Source organism: Corylus avellana, chromosome 3 (genome assembly GCF_965113065.1).
Source record: "Corylus avellana chromosome 3, dhCorAvel1.hap1.2, whole genome shotgun sequence".
In the NCBI taxonomy this organism is placed as follows: Eukaryota; Viridiplantae; Streptophyta; class Magnoliopsida; order Fagales; family Betulaceae; genus Corylus; species Corylus avellana.
The window spans coordinates 34038932-34058268 of record NC_142492.1 but is presented as its reverse complement, the minus strand read 5'-3'; the positions used below and the strand labels follow the sequence as shown (position 1 = coordinate 34058268).

The window sequence follows — 19337 nt, the reverse complement described above, 5'->3', positions numbered from 1 at the left end:
GTCTTAAACTCACAGCTGTCTCAACAATCCTATCGAAGACTCTTTTAAATATCATAACGTAATTTTATCAAAAGTTTAATTATTCATGTTTTCATTAATTAGCTGTATTTTAAAATCATGAATTTTTATAAAACTAGAAATTTAAAAACCGATGGATGAAGGGAGTGATTGATTGAGAGTAGAATTATTGAAGACGCAATAATAAAATAAATAAATAAATAGGTGGAGAGAGAAAAAGGGGGCAGAGAGTATGGACCGTCGGCTTGGCATATTCGATTGGTGTCCATTGAGAGTGCGAAGAAGATTTTTTTTTGTTATCTTTTTCTGCAATCGTACGCTTTAATATAATGGCCTTCCATGGTGGGAGGATAAGCTAAGATAAGCTTTGTGGTGTTCCACTCTCCTTCTTCACCTTTTCAATCCTCATTTATCAACCCCTCACATGCCTTCACAATAATTTCATCTATAACACTAATTCCATGCATAAATAATTTGGATCAAACTTAAATTGTTAATATTATTATTATTATTTTTTGATCATTTTATATTTTTGCGATAAATTGTGATTTAGCGTGGTATGATAATCGAGTTGTAGCTGCTTTTGCAATTACGTTCATAAACTTAAAAAACTCTTAATTTAGTGTATTCATATTTCAATTTTTTTTTCAATTTTATTCATCCGTTAAGATTTGTTGTTAAATCCTGTCAAAATTTAAAAAATGCCATTAAAAAAAAAAATCAGATGTGGGTATTTTTGCAAATTTTATTAAATCTTGACCAAGCCAAATTGAGGGTTTTTTTTTTTTTTTTTTATTTTTTTTTTTATAAAAGAGAAGAATTACAAATTTCATGAAAGTTCAGGGAAGATAAGTGAATTTTTCTGTGTTAATTGAATAATTGAATTCACTAGGCTTAAGGTTTTGGAAGGAGTGATAATTTAAAGATTTATGATTTATACATTTAAATTATTTTGGTGGAATATTGAGAGACTTTTTGTCACGAGATATTTGTATCATTATTGAGCAATTTTGGATTACTATTTCTTTGGGTAGGAAAGTCACGAGCATACTAAGTACTAGAGAAGAATGCAGCCATTACTCTGTGCAGCTTCCCTCCAATTCTATCATCAATGATAAAGAACAAAGAAATCTCACCTTATGAGCATCACTTATTACATGTGTTATTGTTAGGTTTTGGAGTCAAAAGCTTTTTACTTGATTAGGCTAATCTTTTAGGAAGGATGTTTTCTCTTGAAACCCTTTATAAGGCATTTGACGTTGAATTTAATTCTCTTTTCTCATTTTCCTTTTTCCTTTTCCCCGCTTTGAAAAAAAAAAAAACTATTTCTCATAAACAACATGTTTTTGTTTTATCTTGGAGATTTACTTTGTTTCCCTTGTCCAAATTTCAGAAATTTGGATAGCTTAAGAAAGGGAGGTTAAAAGTGTTCTACCTGAATAGAATTGTTAATTATCTTACTATTAGACAATCTATATATTTCTCATATTTATTGTCATTGCTCGCAAAAGCTAGTTTACCATTGAGATTTCTTATAATTCTTAAAAATTGACACGTCATGTAATTCGCTCAACTTCAATTGATTATTTGTAATGAACGACTTGAGAATAAAAACAAATATAAAAAAAAAAGGAGGTCGTTGGCCACCGCAGTCTACTTTGGAGATAGTCAATCAATCCTAAAATATGTTAGAAATGATCAAACTACCTCCAAAACATGCTTTTAGTGATGATCTGACCACCCCCATCAGGATAAGGAAGAACCCTAAGATATATTTGGGTGACTGAATAATTCCCGTAAACACACTTTCATCTCAACCAGTCAGTTTAACCCTATGTGGCACATGCACATGGACATAAATTTTTTCTAAACTAGTTTGAAATAAATTTTCTCCAACCAACTTTAATAAGTGTCAAGTGTCATTTTTCATATGTTTGTTTGTTTGTTTGTTTTTTTTTTATTTATATTTTATTTTTTTAAATAGTCATTTATTGTCATTCTACTAACCTAAGAATTCAAATATTAATTTTTGAAAAACTCAAAAATATTAAATAACACTTTTCACTTATTATAATAGGTTTTAGAAGAAACTTATGTCCCGTGCACATTTGCCCACTTTGTTTTGGTAGGTAAGCACATTTGATGAATGAGAAGCACTCAACGTATATATTAAAGAGTATGTTTTTTTAATTTTTTGAGTCTTTCCTTTTCTTTTGGGTGCCTCACAGATGTGGACTCTGATTAGAAGCAAAATGAAGCAACTCGGGGCTACACAATCTCCAACCTTTTCCCTCTGTTATGATTAAAGGGCTCCTACCATGCCCTATTTCAAGAAAGAAGAATCGTCCTTTATTTAGATCACAATCTTGGAGTCACATCCCCCATCCAATCCCATTTTTTTCTCAGTGGTTTATGGTCTTTCCAGTTTCCTTATTTTAATTTAGGTTCGTTTATTTTAGTGTAAAATAATTTTTTGAAAATGTTTTTTATATTTTTAAGTGTTTGGTGTAACGAAAAATAATAGCCAACGAAAAATATTTCCAGTTTAACTGAAATAACTTTTTTAATTTTTGAAAAATGGTTTTTATTTTTTAAAATTATAAACCATTTTTCGAGTTTGAGCATCTCATTCTCAAATCGACAGACTCGACCAAGACATCGTCGGGACATTGCCAGAATTCGGTTGGGACCCCGTCGGGACATTGCAAGGACATGACCCCCCTCCGGACCTAGATGGGACCTGACCGAAATACCATTGGGACCCAGCTGGAACACTACCAAGACTTGATCGGAAAATTTTCATAATTAAAAATTTAATATGATTCAATGAAATATATATATATATAAATTGTGATTTTCCAAACGCACCAAACACTGAAAAAATATTTTCCTGACAATCATTTTTCAAAAAAAATATTTTTCGTTGAAAACATTTTACGTCGAAACAAACGGAGCTTTAGTCTATTAAATTAATATGAGTAGTTATATAACTTATATATACTACACTTTCACCTTACAGACTAATGGTGCAGTGCCCATTAGCTATTCTTTTTTTAACAATAACTGATTCAAAGACTAATAAACACTATCATGTCAATCTAATAAAATAGTATGTAATGTGTAGCATCCCTCAATTGACATATGTTTAAAATTCATGTGATTGATTTAACATTACACACCCAATTAAAAGCCTCTCTCTCTCTAGCACATGCACATGTGCACACATTTCATGTTGGGTAATACTAAAGTAAAAAGTGAACTTCTCATACTTTTGTTTGTTTCCTCTTGACTTTATGAATTGAAACATGGTGATGCATGCATGATGGCTTCTATGTTTCTGTGGGTTTAGAAAGAAAGATAGCTGATTTCTTCGAGACTAAGAAATAAGAATACGCTTGTGCTTGATTGCAAAAAGTAAAAAACAAAGAAAATGGTGTCATGGTCATACGGTTTAAGGACACTGTATCCACGCATGAAAAGGCCATCAGAAGCCGAAAGTCAGAAATTACTTTACTATTCACAAACTTTTAATGAAACGTCATTGAAAAGATGATTAACCCAAATGTGTAAATTATAAAAGAGTTCATCAATCTTAAGTTTTACGTTAATTTCTTATTAGATAAGACGTTATAGGCAATGCTAGAGAGTTTTAAATACAATTTTACAAGCCTTTTTTGAATGATAACGGCCGATATCTCTTGTCGTTATTTATACAAAAGATGGTTGGCTAAAAGAAATAGTTTCATTGATCAAGGAAATATCTGCAATTATATATGCAATGACGACATCCACAAATGCTAAGAACCTTGACATATGTAAAATTGATACTAAGAACCTTTGAAGTGCTTTAAGATAAAGAACATGTGAAGTGCTTTAAGATGTCAATGCCAATTATATATTTCGATCAATATTCTTTATGTCAATTACATCTTCACTATCTTCTTTCAATAGCATTTGTGTTCCAGTATGAGTTAGTATTAGTTCTCCATTATTGACCATCAACTGAAATTGATGGTCTTTCTCCATTTTTATTGTGCGGAAATATTTTTCTTTTCTAACATTAAAGTAAAAGTAACTTTTACTTGGAAAAAGTGGGCTGACGTGACATAAATGAAAAATAATTTTTATGTTTTAAATTGTTTGTAAATGTTTTTTACTTGAAAACAAAAAATAAAGTCTAGCGGACACAAATATCTTTTCCTTTTCCTTATGCTTAGAAAAAAAAAAAAAAAATCAATTCCTTCTCTCTCTTTCTCTCTATATAAGGGAAATATCATGTTTACTAAGGCACCCATGCTCCTAAAATTGATCTCCTAGGTATCCCCTAATGCCCAATGAACACAATGTAGGGGCCGAGTAATGCTAAAAGTCGTTATTGTGTCACTCTAAAAATAATGTAGCTTTTAAACTTATTATTGAGTTTGTAATTAATCACTATTGAATTTTCATCAAATTGTGATTTTAAAAGTCATCTTACTTTTAGAGTGATATAAGAGAGTAGAGGCCACATGGCCAAAGGTGAAAATTATCTAGAAATCCAGCAATCTAGATTTAGTTTCAGACAGGAGAAGATGGCACAATAGGAAAAGTGTCAAAAATATTATAGTAATTCTAAGCCCTTCTGCATTTGTCAGCACATCAGGCTGCCATTTCAAACACGTTGGAGACAAATTTAGTGGCATGTGAACAAAAATAGACCCTTCAAGTACTCTACAGAATAATTCTATGTGATGTGAAATAATCCTCCCATTTGGCATTCATCAGGCTCTCCCTGAGCAATGCATGGCATCTTAAGTTCAATTAAACTCTGCATCGTTTTTCAATCATCAAAATCCGGAATATGCAGCAGACAGATCACAGAAAAACTTATTGTGTTCTTTCATATCTTAAAAGATTCTCATCTTTCTATTAGGAATTTAAGCATATATAGGTCAGTACGTTTTGAAACTGACCCACTCACCCATCAACCCATTTAAAAGATTAAGATGTGAAAAATATAATGTACATTTACACATGAAAAGAATAATCTACAGCTACAAAATCACAATCCTGCTCATCACCTGAAGTCTCCCCAATGCTAAATGCAAGGATCAAAACTGAATTCAGATCGAGCTGGTAAGCAACAGCGACCGACTGAACTTTAACCAGGTATTGTAAGTAACATTATTATTCTGCTGTGTTTGCCACACTTGGCATTCTGCCAGGCTCAGTGCTAATTTGTTAAAGACCATAAAAAACGTTCTCCGACAAATTTTCACTTCCTCTCAACTGAACAGGGAGATCGAGATTTTCCAAGCTCTTAAAACCGATAAATGCATATTGAACATCTTTCTAAACTGTGCTTGGTACAAGCTCTGTTCTGGTCCTGATCGTAGTTTCAGAATCGGCATCTTTATGTTGGATACTCTTTACATCACTTTTGGAAGTTCTAGCTCCTGGAAGATTAAAGGGGGAGTTACTCAAATCTATTACTTTATCCTCTTTGGACCTATCTGAAGATGATTCTGAGCCCGTCAGGATTCGCTTGAGTTGTGACCGCTGGCAAACAATTCGACCCTTGTTCCAGCTGGGAAAAGAAAAGGATGATGACACTTTATCCTGCAGAAATGAAAAGGCAGCCTTTGCAATGGGAAAATCTCGTGTAACTGAGCTTTGCTCCATCCGCCCCCTCCTGTTCAATGGAGAATACATCAAGGCTAATCATTAAACTGTGAGCCTTATGCAATTCAATTGAAAAACCTGTTATGCTTTCAACTTTTCTTCCCATAAGTATAGCTAGAGACAATCATGTGAAAATCTATTACGAAATTCAGTAAACACCCACACCCCCCCCCCCCCCCCCCCCAAAAAAAAAAGGAAGTGTAAGAATAAAAACCATAATGTGACAGAAATCACCATTCTATAACTTCTACCATAGTCATCAAGCAGAGAACCTAGAATCTGTCCCAATCCAACCCACAATTGAATTGTCGATAAATTGCAACATAGCCGATGGCCATCATTTATAGAAGGACCTACCATCATAGGAGCAGTGAGTAACTTCCATGCATATCATGGCTAGAACAGCATTCATATTAATGAACAGGCCTTGGGTGTGCCATGGCCAGTTCAGCATTGCCAAGTAACTATTCTATTGGACTTCACTTCTACTGAATCAAATTTCTAACAAATAGAAGTCCAAGCAGATGTTCTCTTCTTTTTTCTCCCCATCTTAGTCGCTCTCTTGTATACTTCCTATGTACTTGAGTTGCACCCCTCTGCGCTCTTTTAATGCATCATTACTTATCAAAAAAAAAAAAAAAAAAAAAGAAGTCCAAGCAGATGCAAACTGCATAGGCCTGAAAAGTGTTCATTCATGTTCTAAACCAATTTTTTACGCTGCACCGCATAACAAATGTAGAACATATTGTACTCAATTACTTTCCATGGTCCAGCAATGCAAGCATATACAGTCAACATTTTAGGCTCTTGTGTGTATGTGCACATGTATGTGGTTGAGGTGGAGAGAACTCATAACAGAAAATGACACAACAGATAATAACCCCATAAAGAGCTCAATGGCAGAGGATAAATGTAGCCAACCCTAAGTAATTAGGCTGTACGTCAGTGCAGGAGCAAACTCTCTCTCCCTCTCTGTCTTGTATGTGTTCCACAGAATGAAAAGACAAATTGTGAGGAAAAAGCAACTTACACTACAACAACACTTGCTAGTTGAGGAAGATCCTCCCCATTTATAAACATCTCATGCATATTGTTAAGCCAAAGTGATATTGCTGTATATGCTCCACCTTCCCACATCCTGCAAAACGGTCAACATTATGGTTGAAACAAACTTGACTGAAAGCACACAACTTTGAAGAGAATATAGTTGCTGTGCTACCTGTGTACATCCACACACCACAAAAGTTTATTGTAACGGAAGAGTTCAGGAAAAAGCCCCCTCTTTGATGCTTCATTGAGCACTCTTGCAGCCCGTTCTTTCTGACCCAGCCACCAAAGCGCTTCTAAAAGTGTGTTGTAGAACCTCATTCCCAACCCACATCCTTCAGAGTTAAGTTTGTCAAAGACATACTCTACCATCTGCCAGTTAGAGTCATCATCATAATCTCCCTTGATCATATGCCCTGTCACTTGATGAATACTTGATACCCTATTTGTTAACATCTCATCCAGCAACTCGTGAGCATCATCCCACCTGAAAGCAAGGAATATTAGGTTTAAGATGCCAAACAGGCAAATGGATGATTGCTTAACGCTGTAGAATCTATGAAATTCCATGAATAAATTTTGCTTCATGAGTTGTCAAAGTCTAATCGAAGTTGAACTATTGTACCCCATAAAATTTGGGTTGAATTTATTTTAGGAATGCACCCAAAATATTAAAGCTTGTTTCCTCTGTACAATGAAGAAAATACAAGATTAACAGCCAAGTACAAAAGCTTCATATCATGACTTAGGGCATTTCCTATTCAGCAGTACCCTAGGTATGGTGTGTATATCTATTGTGAGCGCCTGGGCAGAAGATAGCATATAAGCCATATTATCACACTAAAGTTGCAGACATTGCCAATGATAATTTCGCTATTGATTCAGACAGCACTCATCTACAGTGCAAGATTCCAGTACTCATTTACAGACACCCTTATAATCAGTAACTTACCTATTTTGTGTACAACTTATAGCATGTATACAAGATGGATTTGGATTACTTATATCTTTCTCCAATTTTTGTAATATATCTCACAGGCTCCTCTTATTCACCCAAGCTGGCAAGTATAAATCGTAATAGTTGCAATCATGGTGTTAGAAACTACTCTTGTACCATTCCGTAAATAGTACAACAAAATGCTGAATGGTTGAAGGAATACTGACCTGTCACTCTTTGCATAAACAGCCAGCATCATGCAATAGCACATGACAGTGGGCAATACTCCTGAAGCTTTAATTTCCTGGAACTGCTCCACACTCTCATCAACAAGACCTGCAACGCAGTAAACACTTAAAATTGCCTCAAGGGTCCGTTCATCAGGATCACATCTTGCCTTTTCCATCTCAATGTGTGCCTTCACAGCTTCCTCAAATTGACCTCCTTGCCTAAAAGCTTCGATCACACCATTGAAGGAATCCACATTCCGAGCGACACCAGCCTCACCCATTCTGAACAAAATAACTTCACATTCCTTGTACAACCCACCTCTCGCAAATGCATGAATCAATGAGTTGTAGGTTTCAACAGTCGGTGTGCTCCCCACTTCATTCATTGTGTTAAAGGCAACAAGAGCTTCCTCATATAGTGCAGCTTGCCCATATGCTTCAATTACCCCAGTATAAGCCTTGGAACTTGGCACTATCTCTTTCTCATTCACGTCAAGCAAAATTTTCTTGGCATCCTCATGGAGCCCTCCCTTCCCACAAGCAACTATTATCCCCTCATAAGTTTCCATATCCGGTTCAACATTCTCCTCCACCATATCATGAAACAAAGTCACCACCTCCTTGAAATACCCACCCTCACCAAATACCTGTATCAAAATGTTATAAGTAGCTGCATCCGGTTCCGTATTGCTTGCTTTCATCTCGAGAAAAAGCTCACGAACATCATCGTATCTCCCATTCCTCCCGTACAAATTCAACAAAGTACTATAAGTAGCAGCATTTGGCACACACCCCGCCCCCTGCATCTGCCTAAACACACCCATCGCATCTTTTATTGACCCCAATTGCGCATACGCCTCTAATAACACATTATATGACATTATATCCGGCAAATTCCCTCCCAACTCCATTTCCTTAAGAAGCACTGAGACCTTCTCGAGCTTACCCAATTTCCCAAACGTCTCAACCAGATAACTATACGTGGTTATATCGGGAACTATCCCTCCCTCGTTCATAGTCCTAAACACCATCTCCGCCTCGTCGCCTAAACCCCTACCAGCACAGGCACTAAGCAAAGTATTATACGTAACAAGGTCAGGTTGTATCCCTTCATGCCTCATCTCCGCAAACAATCCCAACAAGCCCTCCCAATCCAACCCACCTCTAGCACAAGCATTTATCACAGTGTTATAGGTTAATACGCTCGGCATAATCATTTCCATCTTCATTTTCTCAAGGAGCTCAAGCGAAGTCTCGTACTGACCGTTACGCCCGTAGGCGTTGATCACCGCGGTGTAGGAGAACACGGTCCTGGCCACGCCCTGGCTGGGCATTTCGTCGAACACCTCGCGGCACTTCTCGAGCAAGCCCTCGCGGCCCAGGAGGCTGATCATGATGGTGTAGATGTGCTCGTTGGGCTTGCACCATATCTGGCGCTGCATGTACTTGAAGAGACGGAGCGAGCGCTGCCAATCTCCGCGCTGAGCGAACTCCTTGAAGACCAGCGCGAAGTCGTTGAGCGAGAGCTTGCTCTTGAACATCTCTAGACACCGAGCGATGCTGCCACGTGGCGGAAGGCTGCTGAGCTTGTTGATTAGAGTCTCCACGTCGTAGCTGTACTTGCCCTTCTCCACCATCACCGAGGGGTTCCCGAGGACGAGCTCCTTCTTGGCCCTGGCTCTCCCAGAGGTGAATCTCCGGTCGCCGGAGAGAAATCTCCGGTGGTGGATTGAGAGTTGGGGGTTTTTGGTTGGGAATGTGAAATGGTTGGACTTAGGGTTGGGTCTGAGGAGCAAAGGGTGGGGTAGGGAGAGAGAGGGCGAGACGGTCATTTTGGTAGTTCCGTTAGCATGAACTTTGGGAAAGCGTTTGTGGATTGGTTTGGGGGATTTTCTCGGTTTCTTGCAGCAAAATTCGAAGCTCCAAAAGAGAAAGCAAGTGGAATTTTCTCGGTGGATGATAAGATTTTCAATCTAATTTTGACGGGAAACTTACAGAGAAGAGAAGACGAGAGAAGACGGAGAGGGTGAAAGCTGAAACAGTGAAACTAGCTTTGAAGAAAGACACGTGGAGTCTTTGTGGATAACACGGGCTTCGTTGGGGGCGGGTAAGCGGGTTATTTGCCCCGTAACGCCCTTGTTTATGGGAGAATACCCGGATATGTTAAAATATAGATTGTGAGGGACGGTTATGGGCTTTGGTTCTTGGTCGACCCGCGATTACGTTAACGCACGATTGGCGGTAACAGAATTTTGAACGGTGCTTCGATGGTTGCAGCGGGAAAACGAGCAGGAATAACGATTTAGCGAGGATTAGATGTATGTTTTTATTTTTGTAAAGATAAATTTTTTTGATTAAAAGAAAATTTTCAAAATCAATCTATTAAATTGATATGTATTTAAAATATTTTGGAATAATTTTTTCAAATTCAATCTATTCAAAAAAAAATTGTGTTTCTCATATTTTAAATAACGTATGTTATTTTTTGACGACGATTTCTAGCGCTTCAAAAGCATGAGCATGACCACCCCTAACGGGACAAAAGAGAGGCTCTAATAGAGACATCAATATAGTTTTCTTGATTTTACTTTTGTTAATTTTATGTTTTGAAAATACTTCTCAATTTTGAATGTTAAGAAGCACTTTTCATTTTTAATCCAACATTTTTTTTTATTGAACCCACAACCAATACTTTTCAAATGGTTGTCACCAAAAACACTTATCAATTTTCATTTTTTTCAAAAAATTTTATTATAGTCCAAAAGCCAAATTACATTTAACTTGTGAGTACTGTTATTTATTATACCACTAGATCAACCTTTTTTTTTGAAAAAAAATTTAAAATTTAAATTTTTTTAAAGTTAATAATGAATTGACAATGTCATATCAATATAGTGTGATAGAGACGAGATAGTGGTGTAGTATATAATACTTTATTTGGATTGATTATATAAAATACAAGGTAAGGTGCATATTGGATTACTTAAATAAATCACCTGAAAAATCACATAATCATTAATATTGTACTAATTCTCTATTAAACAACATGTCATTAGAAAGACAAAAATAAAAAATAAAAAAGAAAAGTAGTGATTTCTCTCGACGATAAAAAAAAATTAATATTTCTCTCAATTAACTTTTTACATTTGAGTACCAAATGAAGGAGAATCTTTTGAAATAAACTTTGATGTACTCAATTACCAAAAACCCTTAAAACCCGTTTATGGAAGGTCTTCGGTGCACTTATATCGAAAGACCACTAGAAAGCTTAGAACGTTATTTACTGTTGAGCCTGTATAGTCATAGAAGACCGCTAAAGGCTCATGACTTTTAACTCAATTTTTTTTTTTACTGATTTAAGCATCAGAGATAGTCTTCACGGAAACACGCAACAATGTTGTATCAATTCTATACAAAACTCTAATGGATAGATGTCTCCTTCAAAGTAAGCTCTATAGGAAGCATGCAAGAAAACTAGGAACACCACTACAAAACTACTGGTTTGTTTTTGTGGGAAACTCCTCAAGGTTGTGACACTATCACTATCGTTCTTGGTCTTCGAGTGTTGACGAGTTTGACAGCTGAGATGACAGCCCGAGTCTCCCTCAAACATGTGTTATATTTTTTCTCCTCCTTTGTTAAATCCTCTCAAATCCAAAAACCGTTTTCAGATTGGGACAACGTATTCTGTTCCGCTACCCCACAGTAGGCCCGCAATCACCACCGCCCAACTGTCACGGCCACGCTTCCCAAGGCACCGTTCTCCCCCCTCAAAACTTCACCGAACTGCTGCATGCAACGGGCCACGTGTACAACCTCCACGTGTAATTGTAATACCGGTCCACGTCACTACCGTGGGCGTGGGGGGTGGGGGTGGGACCACTGTCTTTGCAACGCGACCATAGGGCAAAAACGAAAAACCGCACCGGTGTTACGGTTTGTCATGTGAGATTGTGAGGTGGCAGAGGCGTGATTACGAGGAAGTAAGGAGGGTAATCTGGTAAAAGAGGCAGGGCTTTCAGTTCCTAACAGACAAGCTGCTGAGAAAGAAGGGGAAAACAGAACAACCTCCCTCCTCGTCTTCACATCCTTCAACCTTGGTCAGAGACCACTGACCAGCAAAGGCTTCTATGCATTAGCGAAAATGGACGACTCCGAGGTAGAATTTACGAAACTGCCACTATCAGAATCTGACCCACCACAACTGTGGAAACCAGTCCACAACCTCCACCACGACCACCCCCCCCCCCCCCCCCCACCACCACCAACTACCTCTTTTTTCTTTTTTGGTTATTTTGATTTTGTGGAATGTTTGAATGGGTTTTGATTTTGATCTTATTTCTGTTTGTTCCATTGGTTTTCTATGAGTTTTTTCGTAATGGGGTTTTGTTGATTTTTGGTGGTTTGGTTTTGTTGGTAGAAATTGACGGCTTTGAAGAAGGCCTATGCGGAGATAATCCTCAACACGGCCAAGGAGGCGGCGGCGCGTATTATGGTATCGGAGAAGAGAGCGCTTCGGTTTCAGCAGGAGCTCGTCTCGACGAAAGAGGAGGCGCTTCGGATGCTTCTGAGGCTCAAACAGATGTTGGATTCTAAGGTATAATGGGTTTCTTCTCAAATGGGGTTGCTTTTTTATTTTGTTCTGGTTTTGATTTTCTTGCTGTTGATGTGGCGGTGTGAATATCTAGTTTGGTTTTGTTCTGGTTGTGTTTTGTGATATGGGTTTGGAGTAAATCTTTATTTGGTGATGAAAGTTCTGATCTTTACTGAAATTTTTTCCTTGGGCTGCTTTTGCGTTTTTGGTATCAATTGTGGTGTGGATTGCTTAGAAATCTTCTAAATTTATCTCGCTCTTTAAGGAGAAAAATCGTATTTTCAGTCTGTTTGTGATGTTTTTAGAAGTCATATGGTCTATTCTCCAACCCCAAAAAATTAGTGGGCTTGGACTGTGGTTGTGTTATTTATGTTCACTCTCGGCAATTTGATGGATGGGTAAAAAATGTTTTACTGGGAAATCGCATTTTCTGTTACTGATGAGTTTTCTCTTTAAAATTTGCTATAAGTTGAAAGTGGACTCTTTTAACGTATGCTTGACTAGCAAATGGTGTTGGATTTAGCACAATGTCTTTAACTAGTCAGACTCATACATTTTTCTTCAGTTTTATAGGAAAGTAATTTGCATTTTGTTTCTAATGCTATTAATTTGCGTGGTTGAACAGGAGTAATTTTCACTGTTCTTTTCCTAGGGTTCAATGTCTTGTTTCATTCTTGTTGCATAATAAAGAAAGTGGCTATATGTACATATTCGGAGTTGCTTGACATGAGATAGCATGGCTTGAGGCTTCTTGGTGCAAACTTGGTCAGGAATGGACCATATAGACAGAAGTAGCAAAAATGGGGAACTTGTCTCAGAGAAACCTATAAAGTGACTATCAAATACCATACTTTATATAGATTATCATCTTCTTGATGAAGATCCTTTTTTGGTTTCCTGCTCCCACTTTGGGCAAAACATTACAGACTTGATCAGTTGAATAAGTTAATCTGTCACATGGGCTTGGAAAGAATTTTATGAAATTTCAATCATGTGTTCAACCATCCACATTTCTACTTCGAAATTAAGAGTCAGGTTTTGATGCTAATAAAATTTAATAGACTTCAAAATTATTTTCATTCTTGACTCATTTGTAACAAGTTCACAATTTAGGCACAAACCAGTTTCTGTAAGCTGCTTCCTCTTCAGATCAGCTTAAATGGAGTGAACTATCATTATGTTATCTTTTTGGCACTAAAAGTTTCCAGAGTAGAATCTTTCCTAAGAAAACCCAGGACCTTTTTGCTCTGTCTTCATCTGCAGTTTTTATTGTAGAATCTATGCTAAACTATGAAATTACAGCATTATATGATTGCGCCATACTTACAGGACACTGAAGCGGAGCTAACTTCCTTGGGTCAACAGACGAAAATTGAAGAGCTTGAAGCACAGCTCCAGGAAGCGGAGGATATAGTAAGAGACCTTAGAGAAGAGTTGAGAGAAGTGCAGGCTGAATTGGAGAAAGGGACCAAAAGCAACCAACTGCAGCCTTTGGATGAACAAAATTTAGAGGATGATATTGCTATTCAGGAGGAAATATCACAAGAGAATAGACTCAGGACTTCTGGGTCTCCATCTTCTTTACCTTGTTTGCAACTTCAACCACTCGCAACATCTTCCATGAAGAATTTGACATCGAATGGGACATACGAGGGCAATAAGTGTAATAGTCCAAATGACCTGCATACGGATAATTGCTATCTTCCTAACCCTTATTTTGCCTCCATAGTAATGAGAAGCAAAGAGCCTGAGCTGTATAAGAATGGATGCACCCAGAGAATTCGTGCATTTGAGAAGTACCTGTTGGATGGAAAGTTGTCCTTTTCTGGACAAATAGATGATGCAAAGAACGAAGCATTTACTAGAGGAGACGAAGCTAAAGGGTTGTATAAGACGTCTATTCATAAGGCTGACAGTATGCTTGATGTAGAAGAGAAGAACCAAGATGAACTTAAAGTGATGCATGCTGATGGTAATCATATCAAAGTGCAGGCTGTTAAATCATTTCGCCAAAAAAGAAGAAAAAGAGCCACTAGATATAAGAAAAGTAAAGCTTCCTCATATAAACAAGGTAATGGGCTGTGTGTAGTACCTACTCATGAGGCTGAGAATATGCTTGGAGTAGAAGAGAAGAACCCAGATGAAGTGAAAGTGATGCAGGCAAGTAGAAGTGATATTCACGTGCAGATTATTAAGTCCTTTTGTAGGAAAAGAAAACGAGCAGCTAGATACGTAAAAGGTAGATCTCCCTCATGTAGGTCGCTTGCTGATCAAGTCATGGAAACGTGTCAAGCATCTGATCTTTCGAACTCCAAAACTTCTCCAGATTCAGTTGATAAGAATGAGGAAGCAGTAGAAAATATTTCTAAGATAATTGAGAATGAAGGTCAAAAGGATCCAGTATCCACTGTCGTCCCAATGCTAGTCTCAGATGCAACTGGTGTGCAATTAGGATCTGTTGACGTGAATCAAAATGACATGGAGTTTGTCAAGGCTTGTAGTGTTCAAAACACAATGAACAATGGTACAGCTTTGATTAATAAGTTGGACATGACAACACAGGAAAGTTTATCTGCAGAGAATTCAGAGGTTCAAGGTTGCAGAACAGATGTTGAGACATGTGATGAGTCCTTAGTTAACTCAGATCTGAAAGCATCAGATTTAAATGATGCAGTTAGTCAAACTGTAAATAATAGGTTTCTCAAGTACACATTCCGAAGAAAACGCAAGAAGGAATCTTTAAGCAGCCCCAATGGTGATTCATCTCTTGACAATAGCACTGCAAAGAGAAAGACAGGGGAGAAACAGAATGGTTCTCTGGAACCCCAGAATTCTAGCTTGATAACAGAATCGTCTCGAGACAGTCGGCGACTAGCACAGGTTGCTCGTCAGGTTAGTGATATATTTATGTGTGCATACACTTTTTATTGTGTGTGAGCATATGCTTGTGCTAACCCTAAATATACTATGACAATTACATCTAGAACTCTAATGTTTATCTAGCTGTGTTTACCGTAATGATTTTATGAATTTCAGACTTCCTTATCATATCCTGGGATTAAATTGCCTGTGGCCCTAGTTATGCTATATGGTTAGCCTATAGTCTGCCCTACAAATGTGCTCTTACAGATGCATCTGATCTTTCAATTGCCAAAGATCTTATTTGATTGAATATTTAACAAGGAAAATTGCTCTTACCCCACTAGTGATTAGTTTTTATGTGGATACCTCCTTTAGTATGATATTTCTATGTTGTGTTTTAAGTAGTTTAAGGCCATCATTAAGCGAATGACCTTGTCCATTATAATTGTTCTTTTTCCTTGACTCATGAGATGCTCTAAAATGTTCACTCTTTAATTATCTTTAACTGAAACACCAATGTTTAGTTTCCATATTAGCTACAAAGCTTTTTTTTTATTTTTTTTTTAAAAAAGCGATGAGTTCTAGTTAATCTGGATTGTAGAATAATCAGAACCTGCATTTATATTTGAAATAGGAAACTATACTTCCATAGAATTTGAGAAACTCTCAGGAAACTTTGGATAACTAAATATGGATTGGATCCCTTGCATATAGATTGTTCTATAATTTTATTTCTTTTTATTTAATGTATTCCAAATTGAGATACATAATTTATGTTGCCTTGCCATTGATATTTATGAGAACAAAGGTTACATTAGGAGCATTTCAGGCTAAGGAAAACACAAAACACATGACCAGGGGCAGAACCAGAATTTTTTGCATGGGGGTCCGAACCTACTTAGATAACATAGATAAATATAATCACTCTATATGTGTGTGCATGCACCTTTATGTAAAATAAAAGTAGAAAAGTCTTTAACTTAAATCCAAACTAAGTTATAAGTCATAACTATATACAAAAGTTACGTGTTCATAAAATCATCTCACGGTAGTCGGTGGTGCGTGGACGGTTGGGTTGTTTTCCAGATGTGGGCTTCTCACTTCTGATTTCTCACCTCTGACTTGATTCCATGGAAAATGCCTAACACTAGAAAGAAAAAGATACATTATTATAAGAGATTAAGAGCATTAAAGGCTAGAGCAGAAGCTACGAAACAATATTTCCTCTCTCTCTCTCTCCTTTTTCCACAAAAGAGTTGCATACTTTTTTTTAAGCCCTATCTGGTTGTGAGAGCAGCTGCCATGAGTGAAGCTTCAAGCTTCCCAAAGCAGACAACTAGATTCCTAAGCGATTTTGGGTGTCAGGGCGTGAGAACGCATGGGGAGCCTGGCTTTTTGATGTCTGAGCAATTTCCATAAACAGCTTTCTCTTTTTCCTAGGCAAGATCGAGAGAGATTTGAGAGTAACGGGGGAAAAAAATTGTTACAAAACACTGCTTGCCCCTTGTGCAGTGTGAAGATTTGGCAAATCAAATCAAATTATGTACACTGTACTTGTGTTTTTTTAAAAGTCATCACCTTTGCTTTGTTGTTTTGCTCCGAAACAAATAGCGTGTTGGCGAGGCCATCCACTTTTAAAATTTATTTGACATAAGAGTACTAGAGTAGTAGAGTACAAAGCTGAAATCATCTCGGAGGTGAAAAGTTAACATTGACGGGCCCTGTTATAGAAAATAATGCTTTTATAGGAGTTGTTAAAACTTGGGGTTGCTGAAGACCCCCTAACTACTAGGTCAGCCATTGTTGACATATATAGATCATGCTACTATGTGGCTTGAAGCAGTAGGATAACTGTGTACTTCAATGTGTATGCTATTAATGTGGTGTGCCTAAAATCATGTTTATTGTGTTGATCAATGTGAGTGCAAAACTGATGATGAAATTTAGAGTACTCGGGAACAATTTTCTATCAAGTTATGGAAACCTGATTAATCTTAAGTTCAGAAGCCTGAAATCGGGGAAGCAATAAGGAAAATGCAAATCTTCTGCTGGTTGTAATGTGAGAACTATGCTGCTTGCCCAACTTCTTGTAATGAAAGCTTGGATGAAGCTCCTTGTATGGCCGTAACATTCCTGTTAGCTGTTTTATTCCTCATGATATTTATGTGGTTCATTGGTGTGATAAGAATTACGTGGTAGTTTCAGAGTTATGCCTATGGAGTTCTATATTTCTGCATTTTTTTTTCCGCAGCTTATATCTTTATCGGAGAAGAAGTGGTGGCAGTAGATCTGGCAATCAACATACTCAAGGATATTGAGTTGGAGTGGAAATCAAATACAGTCCTGCTGCAGTATAATTTTGGAGAGGTGTTTGGTAAAAAAAATTAGACAAAAAGGCAGTAGCCTTATCAAGGAAGAGCTGTAGATCCCTGAATAATGCATGAGCATCATTTATCCATTAAGTTATATCAGTATTGCCGTCTTTCTCTGATCTTTCTCTTTTGCATAATATCAAAAGTTTAATAGCTTAAATTGCAATTGGCATTGTTGTCCATCTTGGGTTTACCTAACAGGTTCCTATGAATATTCTTGAATTATGGACTATAACTTAACCTTTTGAGGGTGCAAAAAAGGCTCTAATTTGGTCAACAGAGGAGCAATTCAAAGAGGCTTTGAAGCACTCATTGGAATTTGAGTAGGGGTTTTCCCCTGCTTAAATTCTCATCTTCTTTCTAAACTGCCATACATGGTGTTAACAAATTAACATGTTTTTGAGCTGTGTCATGTATTCTGAAATGTTGAAGAACAATAATAGAATAAGAGGATTCCAAGAGTGGGATCCAATCTACTCTATCTTCTACTGTTGGAACATCATCCATCCTATTGAACTTCCATTTGTAAGAGCAAAACACAAGGCAATTTTTTGTCCTAGAAGGAAGAAAGTTTCTAGGAAACGATTTTTGAACCAGGACATTTTCTGATTTTCACCTTGGTTACAACAGTAGTGAACTTCCATTTGCACCCATTTATAATGGTCAAACCGATAGTGTGACAGCATCATACTTGGTTGCTTAAGGTGATGATTATTTTCAGAACTCAAAAACTTCCCCTGTATTTTCAAATAGATTATGTGTCAAAGTATGTGCTAAAGATTAATTATTAATGGGATAACATATAGTTGTAAAATTTTACAATTTTTTTTTTCTCAATCTGTGAATGGTTCAAATTATATTAAAAATTTATTATTGTATGTGAAATGGGTGTAATTTTATCAATCTTGATAGAACAATGTTCGTTCATAATTTATCATATACTAATAAATCAAATAACAATTTTTCCCAATGTGTACCAAATCAAAGACTCACCACCAGTTGAGTTAGCTTTATTTTCTCCTATTTCTAGCTTAAGATTTTGCCGTGTCAATACTTGGTCCATACCTTTTTTTTTTTTTTTTTGGATGAATAAGAGAATTTCTTTTAGGATGAAAAAATTTTAATTTTCAAACCTATTTAAGAATCTATAATTATTTTGATTGGTATGGATTTATCATTAATTAAAACCAACTAAAGTCGTGTTTCTAAACCATCTATTTAAAGTCTCCAAAGGGTAGTTCAATCGGCAGTGGATCATGCCTAATGAAGCGGAGGTTACTAGTTTGAATTTCCCCTTCTCCTTCCCTTGTGTAAACATGTCAAAAAAAAAAAAAAAAAAAAAAAACCATATATTTAAAAATTAACATGTATTTTTTTAATAATTTCAAAATTATGAAAAATTTTCAGCAAAGTTATTTATAAAAATAAATTAAAAAAAAGGGTATGTTAATGTTCCCATTTTCTTGTGTTGGAAAGCTTCAGCTGCCTTCTGAGTGAGACAGGGCAAAAGACGAAGAAAAATACGAACAGCGAAGAAAGCCTGAAATAGAGAAACGGAGCAACACCGGGAGAGATGGGGATAGCAAGTAAGGCAGGAGATTGGGCATTCAAGGCTT

General features: G+C 36.8%; 2 protein-coding genes across 2 annotated transcripts; one reads left to right on the top strand and one right to left on the bottom strand.

The window, feature by feature from the left end:
- Positions 1–4904: 4904 nt before the first annotated feature.
- On the bottom strand, positions 4905–9951 carry PTAC2 (plastid transcriptionally active 2). The gene is made up of 4 exons (XM_059588293.2): positions 7891–9951; positions 6899–7213; positions 6710–6817; positions 4905–5689 (listed from the first exon to the last, which is right to left on the bottom strand). The coding sequence occupies exons 1-4, from the start codon at positions 9723–9725 to the stop codon at positions 5350–5352; spliced, it is 2598 nt and encodes an 865-aa protein (XP_059444276.1). The 5' UTR covers positions 9726–9951; the 3' UTR covers positions 4905–5349.
- A 1976-nt stretch (positions 9952–11927) lies between these two features.
- LOC132175874 (uncharacterized) lies at positions 11928–17838 on the top strand. The gene is made up of 4 exons (XM_059587950.2): positions 11928–12052; positions 12314–12490; positions 13817–15379; positions 17601–17838. The coding sequence occupies exons 1-4, from the start codon at positions 12038–12040 to the stop codon at positions 17634–17636; spliced, it is 1791 nt and encodes a 596-aa protein (XP_059443933.2). The 5' UTR covers positions 11928–12037; the 3' UTR covers positions 17637–17838.
- Positions 17839–19337: the final 1499 nt, after the last annotated feature.